This window comes from Fukomys damarensis, unplaced genomic scaffold, assembly GCF_012274545.1.
Source record: "Fukomys damarensis isolate Sample0158 unplaced genomic scaffold, DMR_v1.0_HiC HiC_scaffold_1, whole genome shotgun sequence".
NCBI classification, from domain to species: Eukaryota; Metazoa; Chordata; class Mammalia; order Rodentia; family Bathyergidae; genus Fukomys; species Fukomys damarensis.
This window is the reverse complement of record NW_022900913.1, coordinates 42,255,100-42,272,506: the sequence shown is the minus strand read 5'-3', so window position 1 is coordinate 42,272,506 and position 17,407 is coordinate 42,255,100. Positions and strand designations below refer to the sequence as shown.

At 35.9% G+C, this 17,407-nt stretch overlaps 1 protein-coding gene across 2 annotated transcripts in view; it reads left to right on the top strand.

Moving 5' to 3' along the window:
• Positions 1–17,407, top strand: part of Mier3 (MIER family member 3) — a 215,861-nt gene that overhangs the window by 191,839 nt on the left and 6,615 nt on the right. For both annotated transcript variants that reach the window (XM_019207837.2, XM_010626901.3), the window contains 7 exons: positions 4,191–4,325; positions 5,620–5,740; positions 6,903–6,988; positions 7,180–7,252; positions 9,665–9,816; positions 14,126–14,207; positions 15,972–16,066. In XM_019207837.2, the coding sequence (XP_019063382.1) occupies positions 4,191–4,325; positions 5,620–5,740; positions 6,903–6,988; positions 7,180–7,252; positions 9,665–9,816; positions 14,126–14,207; positions 15,972–16,066 (744 nt within the window). The remainder of the gene's footprint in view (positions 1–4,190; positions 4,326–5,619; positions 5,741–6,902; positions 6,989–7,179; positions 7,253–9,664; positions 9,817–14,125; positions 14,208–15,971; positions 16,067–17,407) is intronic.

The following is a 17,407-nucleotide window of genomic DNA, read 5'->3' as shown; positions in this document are numbered from 1 at the left end:
AAAAAGAAAAAAAAAAAAAAAAAAAAAAAAAAAAAAAAAAAAACCAACTAGGCTCACCTTTTCCAGTCTTGCTTTGAAAGTTTTAGCACCAATAATCTTGTGCTTTGGCCCTAACCTTCTGTATGGGGATATACAGTATCATCCTTTGAATTTAGTAATAAAAGTTCCACTAAGACTGTCACTGTCTCCTTCAACAGATGATCATGCTTGTTGCTTGTGTCTCTATAGAGAAAGTAGTGGTTTTTATGAGGGACTTACCAGGAATCTCCCATTCCCCTCTCTCCAACTTAACTTTTATGTACTTTTCCCTTCTAGCCAAGAGTTATCTGCCACATTCCAGGCTAGCTTTTAGATTTCCAACACTTTGCCATAAGTTTATTCTTTTACTTAAAAAACAAAATCTCATCATAGAACCCCACTTTCATATTTCTCACATTTGAAAGAGGGTATCCCCTCTCCCTGTGTTGCTCTTAGTCATTTATTCTTTGATAGCCATGTTTCAGAGATGTATTTGTATTTTCTCTCCTCCCATTTCAGTCTTTAGCTTGGCTTCTTCCACCTCACTCACAGTAAGGTCACCAATATTTCTTGAGTGCCAAATGCAAAGAATTCTTGTCAGTTTTTATCTCACTTGAATTTTCTTTGATATTTGGGTCAAGTGCCCATTTTGATATTTCTACCCTTCTCTTTCCTTAGCTCACATAATTCTCTGTTTTCTTCTAATTCTATTCTCAGATAGTACCTTCTCTAGGCTTTTTTTTCTTTGCCTACTTTTTTTTTTGTTTTGGTGGTACTGGGAATCAAACTCAGGTCCTTGTGCTTTTGAGGCAGGCACCGGAACCACTAAGCTAAATCGCTGACCTCTCTTTGCCTACATTTTGATTGGTGATATTCTCCATTATTTTAGCCATTATCTTTCCACTCTACATTTTCTGGGTGATAATAGTAGAGACTGCTGTTTCATCTCTGTGCTTCAGCTTTCATCTTAAACTCATCATTACTATCATAAACTCATTCATTTATGAGTTTATTTTGTGTTTCTTATAATGGTGCTGTAGTTATGTAACTTCTCAGGCCAGAAATCTCATTATTTGTTTAGATTTCTGTGTTGCTTTCATTCCCTCTGTCAAGCCAAGAAACTTTCCCCTTAATTTTATACAAGTAATTTTCTTGTATTTTCCTTAGAATGTTTGGCAAATCATGTTTACAATTTTGTAGACATACCCTATTACCTATAGGGTAATATATCTGAAAGTTCTAATAAAAAATATACCCCCTTTTACTCACTTCCCTCTCTGTGGGTGAGCTCATCAACTCCTGTGGCTTTAAATACCATCTAGATGCTAATGAATGCCAGATTTATATCTTTAGCCCAGCCAGATTCTCTGTGCTCCAGGCTGCTGGCCAACTTGACTTTTCTGCTAGGATGTCTTACAGTTCTCTCAAACTAATAACTTGTGTCCTCTGCAGAACTCTTAATTTTTTTCCTTCGAGGACTTTCTTTAGTCTTTACTATCTCACTAAAAATTATCACCCTTGAGTCAGTTGCTGAGACAGAAATCTGCAGAGCTGTCCTTCCCTCTCACAACTGGTAACCCATTTGATTTCACCCTAGAGTGAAACATGTCATCCATTTACTTCTTCCATGTCTGTATCACTGTCCTGAGCCAGCAAGAGGCCCCTTAAGTGTTCTCCCTATCTCTCCATATGCCCCCTTGCCAGCTTTTCTTCATCCAGCTGCCCAGTAATTTAAGAAGAAATTATGTCATGCAGTTCCCTTCTAACAGTTTGCCAGTGGCTTACCATTGCCTTGGGAATAAAGTTTGAGTTCTTTTCCCTGGCCACAAGGCCCTCTGCAGTCTGTTTCTGCCTGTTTCTTCTCTTAAGGTATTTTTCATTCAACTCAGTGTACTTTGCTACTCAGCTTAGTGGGAAACCATTTTCAGGCTTCATTGTGTCGTCTTTGCTTGGAATGCTTTCTACAGAACTGGCTGTCTCAGAATTCACTCTCAGCTAAAGATCATGTTATATCTTACCCTGCTGTCATACGAAAGTGGTCCCCCAACATTAGTCTATATCTCAGAATCCTTTGTCTTTCCTTTGCATTCACCATAATTGGTGGTTCTATATTTGTGTATTGTCATACCTCCCAGACTATAAACTATAGAAGGGCAAAGCCTGTGTTTTGTGTTAGCAACTGGTTATGATGGCCTCTTGTACATATCAGTGCTCAGTCATTGACACTGATGTGGGATCACACACCCTTGGGACACAGCCTTTATTTGTTACAATTTTCTTCAAAGTTTAGCTCATTTCTCACCTTCTGTATGTACCTTCCTATTTCATACCTTTTATCCTGGGGTGTAGGTTTCTCATCTCTGTACTCAAAAATTCGTAGCCCCAATTCCAGAATTATCATTGCAGCCACTACATTGTGTTATAATTGTTTGTCAGTTTTCTCTCAGCACTAAATTCCTGGAGAGCAAATATTTTTCTGTAAATTTCTGTATCCATAGCCAGTAATCCTCGGAATAGTACCCAGAAGTCAATAAATGATAGGAATGTGGACCATTATAATAATAAGTGAAATAAGAAGGACAGAATAAGTGGAAATTGTCACCTCAGCTCAGGAGGGATTCTTTTGTGAGGTTTTGTAAAGATGCTATTGACAGGTGGTTGGCAAAGGCTGTAACCCAAACACCTCTTATAGTATAACCAGTATGAATCAGAGGGAATGGGTAGGTCACTGTTGAGAGAATATAAATTGAATTCTGGTCACCATTGGGGGATTCTTTGATTTGGGAAAAGATAATCCATGGAGGTTTCCCCTTGATGAAAGTAAACTTTTTCCCACTGTCCAACTCATTTTGTGCTAACTCTTAAGTTCCTAAAGCTATTTTTTAAAAAGTTTCATCCCAAGCTGAAAGAATTTTGTGAGTGACATGATTGTTAGTCATTAGAAAGACTTGCTACTGCAAATTTATAAATTAGCATTCCACTGTGTGGCCCATTCTGAATTAATTTACCATTACCATGCTTCTCTCTCCAGTTAGGCACAGTGATATATGAGTTCCATACCTGTAAATGTACAGGCTAGATTTTTAGGGACTCTCAGAGTCTGTATGACCTGCAGGCCCTGGGGGGCACTCAGAAGCTCTCCAGGAGTTATCAGTGGCTTCTCTCAGCTCAGTTTTGTACACTTTACTTTAGTATTTACATAATTTTTGCTTCATAAATTTAGGTGTTTTGTCTTAAAAGGGAAAACAACCAGTAAACAAGCTTTAAAAACCTCTATTGTTGACAAAAACATCTTAAACTAGTTAGCAAATTAGTATATGAATATATTATTTTGAAGTTATTTATTTGAATGATAATTATAAACAGTTGTATTCATTTTAGTGATCAGTTAGAATCTATTTAAAAGGAAGTGCAGCACATGTATTCAGATGGATTAGTTGGGGTGAAACAGTGGCTGGGTGGCATTGTGAGGCATGTCATAGGTGCTCCTACCGGTAACACAGCAGCACTAGAACAGACTGATTTTATCAGACCAGTGCTGTTAATAAGAGAACTTGAGAGCCTGGCATTTGAACACAGAGCTAAGTTTCAGTTTTCTCACGTGTAAGGATAATAATGCAATCTTCATAAAATAGTTGTGGAAAGAAAAAAAATAAAATGGCATAAAATCTATGTACTAGTAAGAATGTAAAAATATGACTATAATTGAACATGAATATATTAACATTACTGGTGTTAGTAAATGCTTCCTATCAGGCAAGGTTTCCTGTTAAGTATCTTCTAACATGAAGAATAAGCAAAGTGGTCACCTGTTACTTAACTGCAAAAAAACAAAGCTACAAATTACATGCAATTACTAATTGACTGAATAATTGGAATATTTTAGGGCAAATCATTATTCTAGTGTGAAAGCTAAATAAAAGATCTTCACCAAAGCAGGTATCTGTAGAATTTAAAAAATTATATTACGAGGATTCTGTTATTATGTTAAATACAATTCTAGGAGTTTGGACCTATTTTCTGACAATAATACAAAAAGAAAAACTAAAATTTGGCTTTGATTGATACTGCTGTTTTGAGCATGTGATTATGAACTTATGGATACTGCAGTTTACCTAAAGTTGGGTCTTACAATAGCTGCTGAGTTCATGTTTGTGCCCTGGCTTGAATAGGAAGGAAACATGCCTCTAGAAGATTTATTGGCATTCTATGGCTATGAATCTACAATTCCAGCGGTTACAAATTCCAGTGCAAATAGTTCCCCAAGTGAACTTGCAGATGAACTACCAGATATGACACTAGACAAAGTAAGTACATGAATTTAAAAGAAGAATTTGGGATCCATAACCATTGACAATTTTTATTATAGTTTATTTTATTTAAAGTATTTTATAATCCTAAAATGTAAACTTTCTGTTGACCCATGACTAGTTTAACCATTGTTTGGCATGAGTCATACTATTTATTTAAGAATAGTAGTGGCTTCTTAATATTTTGCATCCCTGAATATTTTGTATTTGTCCTTTGTAGACATTGTATCTAAATGTAGATGTATGTCTACTTTTGATCTGTAAAAGTGTATAGTTGATGAATAAAGACTGACTTAGATGTGGAATGGTTCTGTTGTCTTGCTTCTGGGAAGGAGAGTGGCCATAGCAGCCATGGCCATGATGACCAGCCTCTAGTGTAGACGATTGTGGTGTGACACACTCTGCTGAGGAAAACCTATACAGACTGGGCTCTGTTGGCAGATCTGTTCCCACATTCCAGTGGATCCGATATTGGTATACCACAGTCCTTAAATTCATCTCCATTATCATTCAGTATTAAGTGCTTACTGTCTACCAGGCATGAAATTGATGGTATTGATATAAAAAATAATTCAGTCTTGCTTCTTTTAAAACTGTATTACCTGTCAGAGCTGTACATTGGTTTTACTTTTTTAGATTGTTGAAAGAGTGGAGTTTGGAGGCATTTAAAAAATTTTATTTGTAGGGCCGGGGATTTAGCTCAGTGGTGCCACTGCCTGCCTCCCAAACACAAGGTCCTGAGTTCAATCCCCGGTACCAAAAAAATAAATAAATGAAATTTTATTTGTTGGCAGAAAGTAAACAATTTAACCACTCAGAAGTCACATGTTTTTGTTTTTGTTTGTTCCTCTGTTTGAGAGATGGAGTCTCACTGTGTTGACTAGGCTGGCCTTGAGCTCCTGGGGCTGGCGATTCTCCTGTCTAAGCCTTCCCGGTAGCTAGAATTAAAGGCATGCACCACCAGTGTCCTGCTAGAAGTTAGACTAGTTTGTAAATGCACAGAAATTAGCTGTGGCTTTAAATAAATTCTTTGCACACACACAAATTAGGTAAATTGTTTACTGTAAGTGTATAAGTGTATTTGTATTACTCTTATTTAACAGTATGGTATTAAATATATAATTAAACATTAAATGCTATTATATATCTACATGAAATACAGAAATTCAAATTTTTCTCTTCAAAACTGATGATGTCGACTAGTTCTTAATTATATATTATTATAAAAATACAGCCACTTTTCTAAATGAGATGTATCATTTCTAACTGTAGTACTTTCTTTTTCTTCTAGGAGGAAATAGCAAAAGACCTATTGTCAGGTGATGATGAGGAAACTCAGTCTTCCGCAGATGACCTGACACCATCTGTGACTTCTCATGAAACTTCCGATTTCTTCCCTAGGCCTTTACGATGTATGAAGCCTAACCAATACTGATTACTAGTAGCAATAATACTATAGCTTGAATACACATTATTGTAGTCCGTAGTTTATTTTAGAATATTCAGAATGCTTTACATAGTTTAAATAAAATACTATTATAATCTGAACAAGTTTAAAACCTTTTTATTGGGGTAGAAGTGAACTAATATACTGTTTTGTTTTGTTTTGTTTTTGGTACTGGGGATCGAACTTGGGACCTTGCGCTTTTGTGGTGGGCAGCGGAACCACTGAGCTAAATCCCCAGCCCTTTTTTTTTGTTTTTTTGAGACAGAGTCTCACTATGTAGTTGAGACTGACCTGGAACTCACTATGTAGCTCAGGCTGGCTGGTCTTGGACTCACAGAGATCCTCCTGCCTCAGCCTCCCAAGTGCTGGGATTATAGGCGTGTGCCACCATGCCTGGCGAACTAATACACTGTTTAAAATAAAATACTCACTTAGTTTTGCAAGTCACATTTTTCTTTCCCAAGGCTCATCTGTTTCTGTGGTAACTCATCATAGTTCAGCCATGAAATTGTATAGACTTCTTAGATTGCTGTTAAGAGACCCTTGCTCTTCGGGTTTTGAAAACTTATCAGTGCTCAAAAAGAATTTTTATTTTTGATGATTCTTTTTTTCCCCCCTTTTAGCTCTTGGTATTATCCCTTAATGTTTATCAATAACATTTAAAAGAGTTTGGGCTGAAATAGGTGTTTATATACAATCTCAGTTGTATTTTTTTTTTAGGTGTTTTATGGTAGGAAAAACCAGTTAACAAGTTAAACATGCTTATGAAAGTGTACACAGAAAGCAACTTTGAAGGACTTAATGCTGTATCTTTTTGTATATTTTCTTTTGGATTAATCTAATCATAACTCCAGTGCTTTGCATTCTCTTTTAAGATGGTCACAGTGGCTTCCTGTTAACCTCTCAAAGTAGTGGTACACTAACAGTTGTAAGGATACCATGTCCTTTGCTAGAGTTTTCAATGTCTTCTTGTTTTGACTGGTGTCAGTTGAGAAAATATTGCAGGTTTAGTTCACTTGTTTATGCTGATCTAATTTATTCAACAATTTTTATAAAATACAGTATAACAGGCTTTTTCCCAAGTCCTGCAAAATTCAGTAAAATTTTTTATGTTTTGTTCTTTGAAGCAAATACTACATATGATGGTGATAAGGAATCAGAGGTTGAAGATGTTGAAACAGATAGTGGTAACTCACCTGAAGATTTAAGGAAGGTAAGTTGAATTGTCTTCATAAACTAGTAGACTATTTGGACTAAAGTCCCTTTTAACAAAATTTTGAAGTGATTTATGGTAATTTTGTTTCAGGGTAAAGTTTCTCTTGACTTAAAGAAACCGCTAAATGATTTGGTACCTTTTTTTCAGTTTTTTTAATACGTTGTTTTCACTTTTGACTTTTCTTGCAGGAAATAATGATTGGTTTACAGTATCAGGCAGAGATTCCCCCTTATCTTGGAGAGTATGATGGTTGTGAGAAAGGTAAGAAAAGCTTCTGTGATACTGTTTAGTAGGCCAAATTACCACTCACTGTGTTTATTTAAATATCTGATTATATACCGTGGCCATATAAAGATAGATTTGGGATCAGAGGAGCTTCCAAAGTCAGCGTATTTAGGCCTGACTTAAGAAAAGTGTATCAAAAGTAACCATAAGATTGAGAGCCCCTCCCACACACCCAGTGCTTCCCAGCCATTGTTGAAACAGTGAAAATCCTTTTGCAGGGTCACATCTAGGCTTGCGTCCTGATTTGGTAGATGTGGATAGTCTCCTCACCTGAAGTAGGGAGGATGTTACAGACATAATCCTATGGACAGAAAATCCAGGTCCTGAAAGAACCAGAGGTAGAATGTGAAGATTCTGCTGCTTTTGCTATATACCCCTCTTTTGTACAGTATTTTCCCTCACATTTTTGGTAGATTTGAAATGCAGTTCTGAAAGTATGGAAGAGATCAAGTGGTAGAAAATAAAAATACTATCCTGTTTTCCTAACTGCTCTTGGGAACCAGATAGATTTGGAGTATTTATGTGGGCATTTAGTCTTCTCTAATGAGTAAATTCAGCCCTGGAAGTCAGAAGGGCAAAAGCGACATGGCCAGGTCTTTTTGTCTTCCTTTGCACCATGCTAGATCATCCCTCTTTCAAAGAAGAAATAAGTGCCTTGGAGGCACTAGCTTCTAAACTGCTTTCAAACTAATGGAAGACAGTTGTTCCAAGAACAGCAAAGAAAGCTGATGATTTGGGGCTTTAACCCCACCCACCCCAATGCCATACACTCCTGGAGCCAGGTGCCTGCTCAGCAGTCATATATCCTTAAGTCAAACATACAGGAAATAAAATTTTCCCCTCCCTGCAAATTCAAGGGGTAAGATGAACCTTTTCTATCTTTTGAGGAAATTAACCTAAACTATTTTACCTATGTCATTTGTGACCAAAAGGTAAAGAAAGTGGTTCTGAGAACTTCTGTAAAATGTCAGTTTTCACACTTGATAGGCACACTTCATTTTTAACTTTCCTGCTAACTGGAAATGGTAGTATCTGTTATATATAGTTGTGAATGTAAGTGTATTGTAAATGTACTATAGTCCTGGTGTGTAGTGAGCTGTTGTTTTCATTAGCTGTATTAAGTACATTTGAAGAATAAATAACTGGGCGTGGTGGCACACACCTGTAATCTCCCAGCATTCAGGAGGCCTGATGCAGGAGGATTTCTGTGAGTTCGAGACCAGCCTGGGCTACATAGTTCCAGGTCAGTCTCAACTACATAGTGAGACCCTGTCTCAAAAAAACAAAACAAAACAAAAAACAAAAGAATAAATTACCCCCCCCCCAAAAAAAAAAAACCAAAAACCTTGGGCTGGGGGTTTAGCTCAGTGGTTCAGTGGCCTGCCTCGCAAGCGCAAGGACCCAAGTTCAATCCCCGGTACCAAAAAAAAAAAAAAAGAATAAATTGCACTTGTAGCACTAAGATAAATACTTGGGTCATCATATTTATTTAAAGTAGAATCTTTGGGCAAGGTTGGTAGAGTGGATCGATAAATTATAAACCTTGTTTTAGTGACATTTTGTTCATTAGTACATCAGTCATTAAGAGACTGTAGAATAGTTACTTCTCTTACTATTTCCCTTTTTTTCAAAAAGCACCTTATAGAGATTTGATTAATCTGTTTCCTCCTTTAAGTAAAAATTCTCTTTAAGAGAGGAAATCATGGGCCAGGGATTTAGCTCAGTGGTTCTGCTGCCTGCATTGCAAGCACACCCAAGTTTGATCCCCAGTACCAAAAAAAAAAAAAGAGAGAAGAAATCAGTAAAGGAAGAATATTTCTTTGATTTCTTGTTATTGCCCAATATTTCTCTTCTTTTCTTTTTTTTGGGGGGGGTTAGGAGATCAGACTCAGGACCTTGTGCTTGCAAGACAAGTGCAGTGCCACTGAGCTAAACCCGTGACCCCTAAAATATTTTGTTACTTATTTTTGTTCATTTGTTTTGTTTGTAATTTTAATCTGGAGATTTCATAGAGCCATTTAGGGAATGCAAGAGAAAATTCCAGTGAGGTTATTACAAAATTTAACAGGTCATATTTACCTTTTCTTTAGAAGAAGGTAAGATACAACATGGAGTTTTGCTTTAGACTTTTCTGGAAATAGAAAGCGTCTTACTGGGCCAAAATCCAGCCACTGAAACAGCACCTTCCTCTGGCTGCTGACATCGATAGTTTTTTTAAAAAAGTCTTTATGCTAGTAAAGGCCCTGCTAACCTAGCAGGCTAATTACTGGTGTCCTAAGAATTAGTTACTTATCCCAGTGGATAGCCTCTTGAGGAGGAAGAATAGTTTGTGTACATTTTTTAATGCATTCACTATTATAAATGAGCTAATGGAATTTTTTGTATTAGTGTATGAAAATGAAGACCAGTTACTTTGGCGTCCTGACGTGGTTTTGGAGAGTAAAGTTAAGGAGTACCTTGTTGAGACATCATTAAGAACTGGAAATGAAAAAACAATGGATAAGATTTCTGCAGGAACACACACACGGGACAATGAACAGGTACATTCACTTCTGTTGGAACAGTGGCTGTCTTCATTTCTTATGTTTGATTCCGTTATTTTACATGACAATTGAGTATCTCTTTTTCTGATAGATATTTTTTATTTTAATTTGCAAAACACTAGTCCCCCCAAAAAGTAATTGATATCTTGAGATAATCTTCTTATATACACTAGTTTTGTGTCTTCTTTTTTATACACATACATGTATCTTACATATCATCTTAGATCCTTTTAATGATTTAATATTAATTATCTCATTCTTGGTGAATATACAAGGTGTGATCAAAATATATGGTGACTATATGGTGAATTAAAAAAACATCGTCATTAATCCTCCTTTAATTATTCCCCCTCATTTTGAAGACGCTTGTCACATTATTATTGTCACTTTCGAAGCAGTGCTGGAAGGCTTTTGTGAGAGTCTTTATGAGATGTGATCAGAAATACAGTGAAAAATTCTGTTGAGGGCCATCTGTTATAGCTTGTATCTAAGTGTCTCCCGAGCCTCAATCACTTATAGGTAGGGCTTTTTGTAGCTAGCTGGATCTACAGTGTGTGATGCTGGTAATAAGGGTACTGGGTGTGGGTGGCACCACCCAAAAGGCAGGTAGTCTGGAAGGGAAAAAAGGGACAGAAAGAAGGCAAGTCTGCTGCTGTTTCTGCTGCTTGCTCCTTCTTTGCTGCTTTGTTGCCTTCTGCCTGCCAAGAACAGTTTCTCCTCTCTGATGCCCCTCTGCCATATCACCCTGCCAACTATGAACTGAAACCTCTGAACTGTAAGCTGAAGTAAAACTTTCTTCCTTTAACTTTAGGTGTCAAATATTTTGTCTTGGCAACAAGAAAAGTGACTTAAGACAGATTTTGGTAATAGAAGTAGAGAGTCTTATACATTCATTCCTGAAGGGTCTGGACCATCTGTCATTCTGCCTGGGGTTTGTGGTAGCTTCCCACTGAGTTTAGTAACAGGGCAGGGTAATTCTAGGAGGCACTCTACAGAATTTCTTGCACTCCAGATATATTCTTTTTTTAACTCCACTGTGAAGTCATAGTCCAGTTTCCCTTTGATAGTCTGGGTCAGTCACCTCTGCTAACACTGTAACTCCATTTTAGCTTGTTTACTCGGAGGCATGAGGAGACTGAAATGACCCAGGGCAGTCTTGGCTTCCAGTTTAGTGGTATTAGTGTTGTGCTTCCTGGTACGAGCCTTTCCCCCTCTGGAACCCAGACTTCTAACCCAGCGGAGCATAAGGCTGTAAGAACAGGAAACAAAAGTTTTGCTAGTGGATCACTGGCGCAGTGGTGAGTAGTACCATTCCCACTTCCACCCTTTGGTTCCTGTGCCTATGAATCCTGGCTATGGGAGACGCAGTACCATATAGTGGGTGCTGATTCAAAGCATATGCAGCCCTTTGAAGAAGTTGCCCCGCTCTGCAAGCCATTGCCATTTAGCTGGCTCTGTAACTGTCTTCAATAGACCATTCCAGGGCCGGGGATTTAGCTCAGTGGTTCTGCCATCTGTCTCTCAAGGGCAAGGTCCTGAGTTCATTCCCTGGTGCCATCTCCGCAAAAAGAGAGAGAAACCTTTCCACTTTTCTCTCAATCTAGCCACTTCTGGATGGTGAGGAACATTGTAAGAGCAGTAAATTCCATGAGCATTTCATTGCCTCACTTCTTTGGCCTAAAATGTGTTCCTTGGTCAGAGGCAGTGCTGTATAGAATTCCGTGATGTTGGACAAGGCATTCTGTGAGTCCACAGGTAATAGTTTTGGTAGAAGCATTGTATGTCCACTCCTGGTACCAAAATCTGTCTTAACCACTTTTCTCATTGCTGAGACAAAGTGCTAGACACCCAAAGTTACAGGAAGAAAGTTTTATTTTGGCTTACAGTTCGCACAAGTTTCAGTTTATAGTTGGCTGGCTCTAAGACAGGATGGCATGGCAGAGGGGCATCAGAGAGGAGAAAATGTTCTTGGCAGGCAGAAGGCAGCAAAGCAATATAGCAGCAGCAGCAAGCAGCAGAAACAGCAGCAGACTTGCCTTCTTTCTGTCCGTTTTTTCCCTTCCAGGCTACCTGCCTTTTGGGTGGTGCTACCCACACCCAGTGTGGGACACCCTTAGTGTCAGCATCACATACTCTCTAGATTTGGCCAGCTTAGAAAAATCCCAATTATGAGCACAAGGCTTTGGGGAGTTATCTACATTCAAGCCTTAACACCGTGCAGTGGAAAGTAAGGCTCATAAAAATATTGTATCTTTTCATCCACCTCATTCAACAGATCTAGCACCAAGGGACTTCTAGTTCTTCCTAAAAGTCAAAATGACCATGAAAGGTAAATGCTTTTAGTTGATTCAAGACATCAAGGCAGCCATACAGCACAACAAAAGACATTTACAAAAGAAGGCTTCCAGAACTCCTTCAGGAAGTGGCAAAAATAATGGGATAAGTGTGTTCAAAGTGTGTGTATATGTGTGTGGGGGGGGGATATTGAGGATTAATGTCAATCTGTCTTTATAATTCATTTAAAAAAAATGAAACACCATTTTTTGTTATACCTCATATGCTGTCTTGTACTTTTAATATCTTTTATTTAAACATTCTCTTTAGTTGGTCTTTCAGATTTCATGATAGAGATACTCTTTGAATTATTCTTAAATTTTATCCAGGAGCTGATTAAAAGTATCTTTAGACTGTAAATTTGACTTAGGAGCACTTGCTTAGCCCTGTATACCTGTAGATAGATGCAGAAACTCTCATGATGACATGTGAGATGGGAAGGTGGGAGTATTTATTCCTAAGGGTTTTTTGATTACCATTTGTTTTACTCCTCTGACATCATTTTTCTTCTTTTCTGTAACTTTTAAAACTCAAATACTCAGCCTGGGTGTTCCTGACTAATTAGTACCTGGAAATGAGCAGACTCAAACGTGAATTTCCAAGTAATACAAGGAAGTCATACTAGCTCAACTTCAGAGAAGCTTTTAGCTATCAAAAAATACCCCTTTGGCATTTTGTACCGATACTTTATTAAGTCTATAGTTTGATTTGGGAAGAATTTATACCATTAAGACATTAATCTTTTCATTCCAAGAACATTCTCTCATTCAGTTTGACTTTTTTAATCATTAAAATATTTTTTTATTTTTTGAACATCAGATCCATCAGTAGTTAAATTCTTCATTATCTTTTTTTAAGTGTGTACATGTATATAATGCTGTTGTAAGCAAGCTCTCTAGTATAATCTATATTGTTGATACAGTAATAGCCATTTTTTAAAATTTTCTGTATCTTAACCTATTGAAACTTATTTTGATTTTTTTCAGTTGTTTCTCTTAGGTTTCCTAATTTTTTAAAATTAATAATTGACAAGTCATAATTATATACATTTATGGGGTGGTTTTCTAGTTTCATTGTCAATATTAAATTATACTTTTTTCTTCCCTTAATGTCATTTTTCTCTCTTGTTCTTGTATCTTGAGTAGGGGTAGTAGTAGTAATGATTTGGGGCCTCCTTTTGATGGAAGTAACACATGTAAGGTTTTAACATGAAGAATAATAATTCCCTTCTCTTAATCATGAATACTATTGGATACAGTAAATCAGTATCTATTTATAACTGTTATTTTGTTTTTTATTAGAAATGAATATTCATTTAGTGATTGGGTGCTTTTTTAGCAGCTGTTGAAATGATCATTTCTAAATGGAATCTTGATGTATTAAAAGGTTTTTCTAATGTTGAGCCATCCTCACCTTTTTGACACTTAAGAATGCTGTTATTTAGCTTTCAATTGAACTTTGTCTAGTATAATTCCAAATAGATTTATAAAGGAAGAAAGACTAACTGAAATAAATGATAGTTCACATAGATTGAAATAACTGAGTTCATCATAAACCCTAGTCTATGACATTGAGTTCTTTTATTATAATAGGCCTGCTGCTTTTCTTTTTTATTAAAGGACAGGGAGGAAATGACATGAAGAGACAGACACACATTTCTAATTCTTTCTAATTAGAAACAAATTTAAAATTGGGGAATAGCCCAGTACTTGAGGGGAAAAAAAAAGTCAAGAATGATTATTACAGATAACTTCTGAGAAGCAGAGTCAGAATGAATGAATTCACAAGGTACCAGTGTCAATTTGCAAAATAGTTATATAGATTCAGTGTCAGAGTGAACATATCTTCCAGTGTCAAGAAATTAGTAGCATTTCAGGCAGTATTGATCAACACTCTTATGCTGGTTTCTTAAAATACTTTTAGATATTAAGTGTTGGTAATTTTTATTGAATATTTTTCCCTTTTCTCCTAGGCATTATATGAGCTTCTCAAGTGTAACCACAATATAAAGGAAGCAATCGAAAGGTACTGCTGCAATGGAAAGGCATCTCAAGGTGAGAAACATTTGGATTTGAAAGAGAGAGATGACAGGATGTCACTTGGGATCAGAATAAACAGTACTGTGAGGGATAGAGCAGTTCTTTAATATTTTTATAAAAATCTTCATCTTCTTAGCAAACATTTTTTTTCTTGTCCTCTATTTTTAGACATACCAGAAATTGTTCAAATATAAATTAGTTGCCCCGTTACCGCCACTTTCTTGAAGAAAGTTACAGAACAAAGCAGACCCTACAGATGACAGTATATTCAAAGTTAATAAAAAGAATGATTGTATGGTTTCATTGAAAAAGAATATTTCTTCTTTTTTAAAAAAGCATACAGGAAATGGCAAAGTGTGAGGATTTAAAAAAAACGTAAATAATCCATTTAATTTATAGTGAGAAATATATTTTTTAGTAAACATATAACATGACTTTTACAGTGTTAAGATTCTTTTATGCATGTCAAGGAAAATAGTCAACTTTTAGTATTTTTGTCATATATAGATTGCTTATAACAGCTTTTATTAAGTATACATAGAGGTGAAATAATTCTTACTAGTATTCTGTAAGTGGCTTGGGAAAATACAGAAGCTGAAAGTAGTACATTAAAATGTATAAGCTGAGATAGTCTGTTGCAGCAATACCTTTTTTAAAGATGCTGCTTTGACATTATTTTAAGCAGTCAAACTTTAAAAACTACTGTTTTTTCTATATTTCAGATTATTTGTAGATTAAATTTAATTTAATGATAGATTACAATTTAATTGTAGATTACTGTTAATCACTTTGAGAATAAGGCCCCTGTATCACTGAATGATAGGATTCAGAAATAAATCTAGTCTTTGAAAAAACCTTCCAGGTTTCTTCAACTAGATTTTTAGTTGCTGGGAAGTTTAATGGGCTTTAATATTTTGAGAGTATAGACTTTTATTCCTTTTATAGTAGTCACCCACTAACATTAAATATGTGTTAATTATACTTTATGGTCTGTAAAGAATTTATGGTGGTGATGATGTAAGGCAAAAATAAAGCTTTTTTCATACCATAATGAAAATAGCTCTTTTTTCTCTAATTTAAAAACATTGTATGCTCATTGTTGAAAAAAATTAGAAAATAAGCAGAAATTGTTTTAAGAAATCATTAAATTCTTAATCTTGTAATGCCAAGGAAAAAATTGTTTACTTTTTTTTATTCTATGGAATCCACCAAAAAAAAATGTGTAAGCACTTCAGAAAAATTCGTATAAATATTTTAATACTAAATGTATCAAGACATCATGAGATTCATACAAGTTACTTTGTCCTCTGCAATTACAAGAGATGCTCAAAGTAATGGTCAGTAGCTTTCAGACATTTATTAATATGACAAACTGCTGCTTGGGTGACCTTGGACATTGAGATTGTTGCACATGTTTTTTTCAGTTTCTTCTCTAAGGGCCAGGAGTGTAGTGGGTTTTCTGAGATACATGACATCCTCCAGGGTCCCCCATATGAGGGTAACAGCATCTGTTTAAAAGCATTATACTGTTTTTCTTTTCCTTATGTGTGTATATATGTTTTTGGTGGACTCTGTATTTTAGTACTAAGCATACTTTCAGTAATCTTCACATCTTCTATGAACTTTTTGTATATAGTGTGTATTTATGTGTATGTGTACATATGAGAGTTGTTAAGAGTGAGTTTATGGCCTTTTACAGGGAAAATGTACTGAAAATAAGCTAGTGATTCACATAAAAGAGTTTTGAGGCCAATTAATTTCATTAAAAAAATTTTTTAGAAGGAATGACTGCGTGGACAGAAGAAGAATGCCGAAGTTTTGAACATGCACTCATGCTTTATGGGAAAGATTTTCATCTTATACAGAAAAATAAGGTAAGTTACATAGATTACTGAAAAATTACTTATGAATTACAGTGAATAAGCAACTAATTTAGAAATCATTTGAATAGGAATAAAAGCAACAATTTGTAAATGTTAGGTACCATTAACATTTCTCATACTCCTCTAAACATGATAGGAATTTCCTGCTCATGGATGGTTGATAGAGTATTCACATATGTTTTGAAAGAAACAGTTAAGATATTTTGCTCACCAAAAAAATAGATTTAGTACATTTTTCAGATTTCTTAATTTTTCATGATTTTTGCTTCCTTCTTAGCTATTCATAGGTTTGTGGCCTCAAAAATTTTTCTAGTCAGCACTGAGAACTACAGTTGCTGAAAAAAAAAAGAACATTGTTACTCAAAGCAACACACACACACATGCACATACACACACATCCTGACAGTGTAAAATGCTGGGGAGGATATGGAGCAAAACAGATTCATTGGTGGTGGCAATACAAAATGATGAAACCATTTTGAAAGATTGGTAGTTTCTTATAAGCTAATCATAATCCCAACCAACTGGTTTAGCAATCTGCTTCTTTGTATTTACCCAAATAGGTTGAATGCCCATACAAAATCTGCACACAGATATTTAGAATAGCTTTAACTGTAATTTCCAAAACTTGAACTAATATCTCTTTTGAGGTGAATGGATAAACTATGGCACATCCAGACAGCGGAATTACTACTTAGCACTAAAAAAGAACGAGCTGTCAAACCATGAAAACAATGAGAAATCTTAAATATCTATTATTAAGTGAAGAAGCTAATCTGAAAATGTTACGTACTGCAAAATTCCAACAATACAACATTGTGAAGAAGGCAACACTACAGAGGTAGTACTGTAAATAAATCACTAGCTACTAGAGGTTAGGCAGGAGGAAGGGATGAGTAGGGGCAGTATAGAGGGTTTTAAGGGAGTTTAAGCTATACAGTATTACACTGTAGTTGTATGTATATGTTGCCAAAATCCAACCTTAATATAAACTATGGACTTTGGGTCCATAGTTGGCAGTGGTCTTTCAATATAGGTACATCAGTTGTAATAAATAACTGTTCTGATGTGGGATATTGATAGTGGGGGAAACTGCATGTGGGAGCAGGCCATACATGAGAATTGTATTCTTCTGCTATATTTTAAAACTTAAACTAAAACTAAACTTAAAACTACTCCACATTAAAGTTATAAGGCCTGGGGCTAGGGATTTGGCTCAGTGGTTCCGCCTACTGCCTCACAAGCACAAGGGCCCGCATTTGATCCCAGGTACCTCCCCCCGAAATTTATAAGGCCTGTCTAGATTCATTTTTTTTTTTTTTTTTTTTTTTT